Raw genomic sequence first — 1,777 nt, 5'->3', positions numbered from 1 at the left:
AATAAGATGATCTAAAACTATAAAAATATGGAATTTATTCGAAAAAATGCAATTATGGAAAAATTCAAGGAAAAATCGTGAGTGAATTCACTTTATATACAACTAATCTAGACTACGTACTAACTTTAATTTTAATATAGGATTTCACTCACTAACAAACTAACTAAACTACTATTTACATGGAATATTTACAATGAAACGTTTCGTTTCGCGTCAAATTCGACAGAATTGACGATTTTTCAACCCGTAGTGGTATTTTTAGGGGAAACTAGTTTCTCGTTGTCACTCATTGAGATTTTTCATAGCTTTTGATATTTTATGGATTTTGGATCTCAATCCAAGTACTTTCGGTCTAGTTTTACAACCTTTCCGATTTCCTCCTCATGGTTCGACAAAATCGAAGTAATTTTACCCCGCAGGTGTTTTCTTCTCGATTCGTACTCATCGTAATCGGTAGTTGCTCGTAAAGAGGCACATAGCTTAAACTCCAGTTAATTGCTTAGATGAGCCGAAGAGGCGTTCAGCTTTTTCAGCTGATCCGCAAAGAAAACTCCAATCCGCTTGCCTGAGTTGTCCTCCAGCTCATAAGAATGGGAGCCAAGAACCTTCCTTACGACACAGGGCTCAAACTTCGGGGCGAGTTTCTTGCAAAACCCTTTCCCTTTGTCTGAGAGATCAAAGGTCTTCTTCAGCACCCTTACCCCAGCAACATATCGCGGACAGCTAACATTGGATCGCAGATTGTAGGTCCTCTCGTGTTTCTTATAGGCGGCCAACAGGTTCGCCTTCACCTCTTCGAACAGCTTTTTCCTCTCCTTGGCTTCTCCGGTCTCATTCGCCTCGTCCGGTTTATAATTGTCCCTTATTCGAGCATACTCTCCTCCATCTGACACCTGGTTCCTTCCGAACACAACAAAGTACGGGCTGTATTTGGTGGACTCATGCACTGCTGTACGGATCGCGTTCGCGATGCCCTGGATCCCCTCTGCCCAGTGCTTATGATCCTTTTTCAAGGTTGCTCGGATCGCCGTCGTTATCACCCTGTTCACCCGCTCGGTGTTGTTGACTTGCGGATGATAGGCAGGGGTCAACCAGTGGTTGACGCCGTACGCCTTCAGCAGATCTTTAAACACCCTGGACACGAACTGACTTCCGTTATCCGTGAGAATGATCTCCGGAACTCCAAACAGTCGGAAAATCATGTTCTCGACGAATTCTGCTAACGGTTCTGCTTTGGCCTCTCTGAACGGCTGGACGAGCACGAACTTGCTGAACACGTCCGTAGCGACTAGCAGACAGGTGCTACGATTTCGGCCGGACGCTGTAATTTGTGGACGGCGCCATATTCTTTTATGGGTTGCTCACGATATTTCTTCAATGAGCTTCTCTTAGGATATCTCCGGGTAATCCTGATGGGGTTACCCTTGACATTTCTGCAGAGATTACTCTAGCAATTCCTCCTAGGACAGGGGTTCCCAACCTTTTTGAGGTGGCGACCAGGGATGAGAAATATACTGGAAAAAACGATTACCGGCTGTACATTTGACATTTTTCCACACGAACATCGTAGGCCCAGCCAAACTCAAACTGTTCGAAAAATAAATGTCATAACATTTTTTTTCTCGCAGCCTTCTTTCTCGAAACGGTTTCCAAGCACGAGAGCCCCAGTACTCGAGCACAACGACGACAAAAATTTCTGTCTCTCCCGTTTTCGCATTTTTCAGCGTTTCAAACCGCTTCTAGACAAACTTCTTTACATGCATCACAAAGCTAGGAG

The 1,777-nt window shown here is 44.4% G+C and overlaps 1 protein-coding gene across 1 annotated transcript; it reads right to left on the bottom strand.

The window, feature by feature from the left end:
• Positions 1-491: 491 nt before the first annotated feature.
• Positions 492-1,202, bottom strand: LOC134286335 (KRAB-A domain-containing protein 2-like). Its single transcript, XM_062847939.1, has one exon. The coding sequence runs from the start codon at positions 1,200-1,202 to the stop codon at positions 492-494; it is 711 nt and encodes a 236-aa protein (XP_062703923.1).
• Positions 1,203-1,777: the final 575 nt, after the last annotated feature.

This window comes from Aedes albopictus, chromosome 2 (assembly GCF_035046485.1).
Source record: "Aedes albopictus strain Foshan chromosome 2, AalbF5, whole genome shotgun sequence".
Classification (NCBI taxonomy): domain Eukaryota; kingdom Metazoa; phylum Arthropoda; class Insecta; order Diptera; family Culicidae; genus Aedes; species Aedes albopictus.
This window is presented reverse-complemented; position numbering and strand designations above follow the sequence as displayed.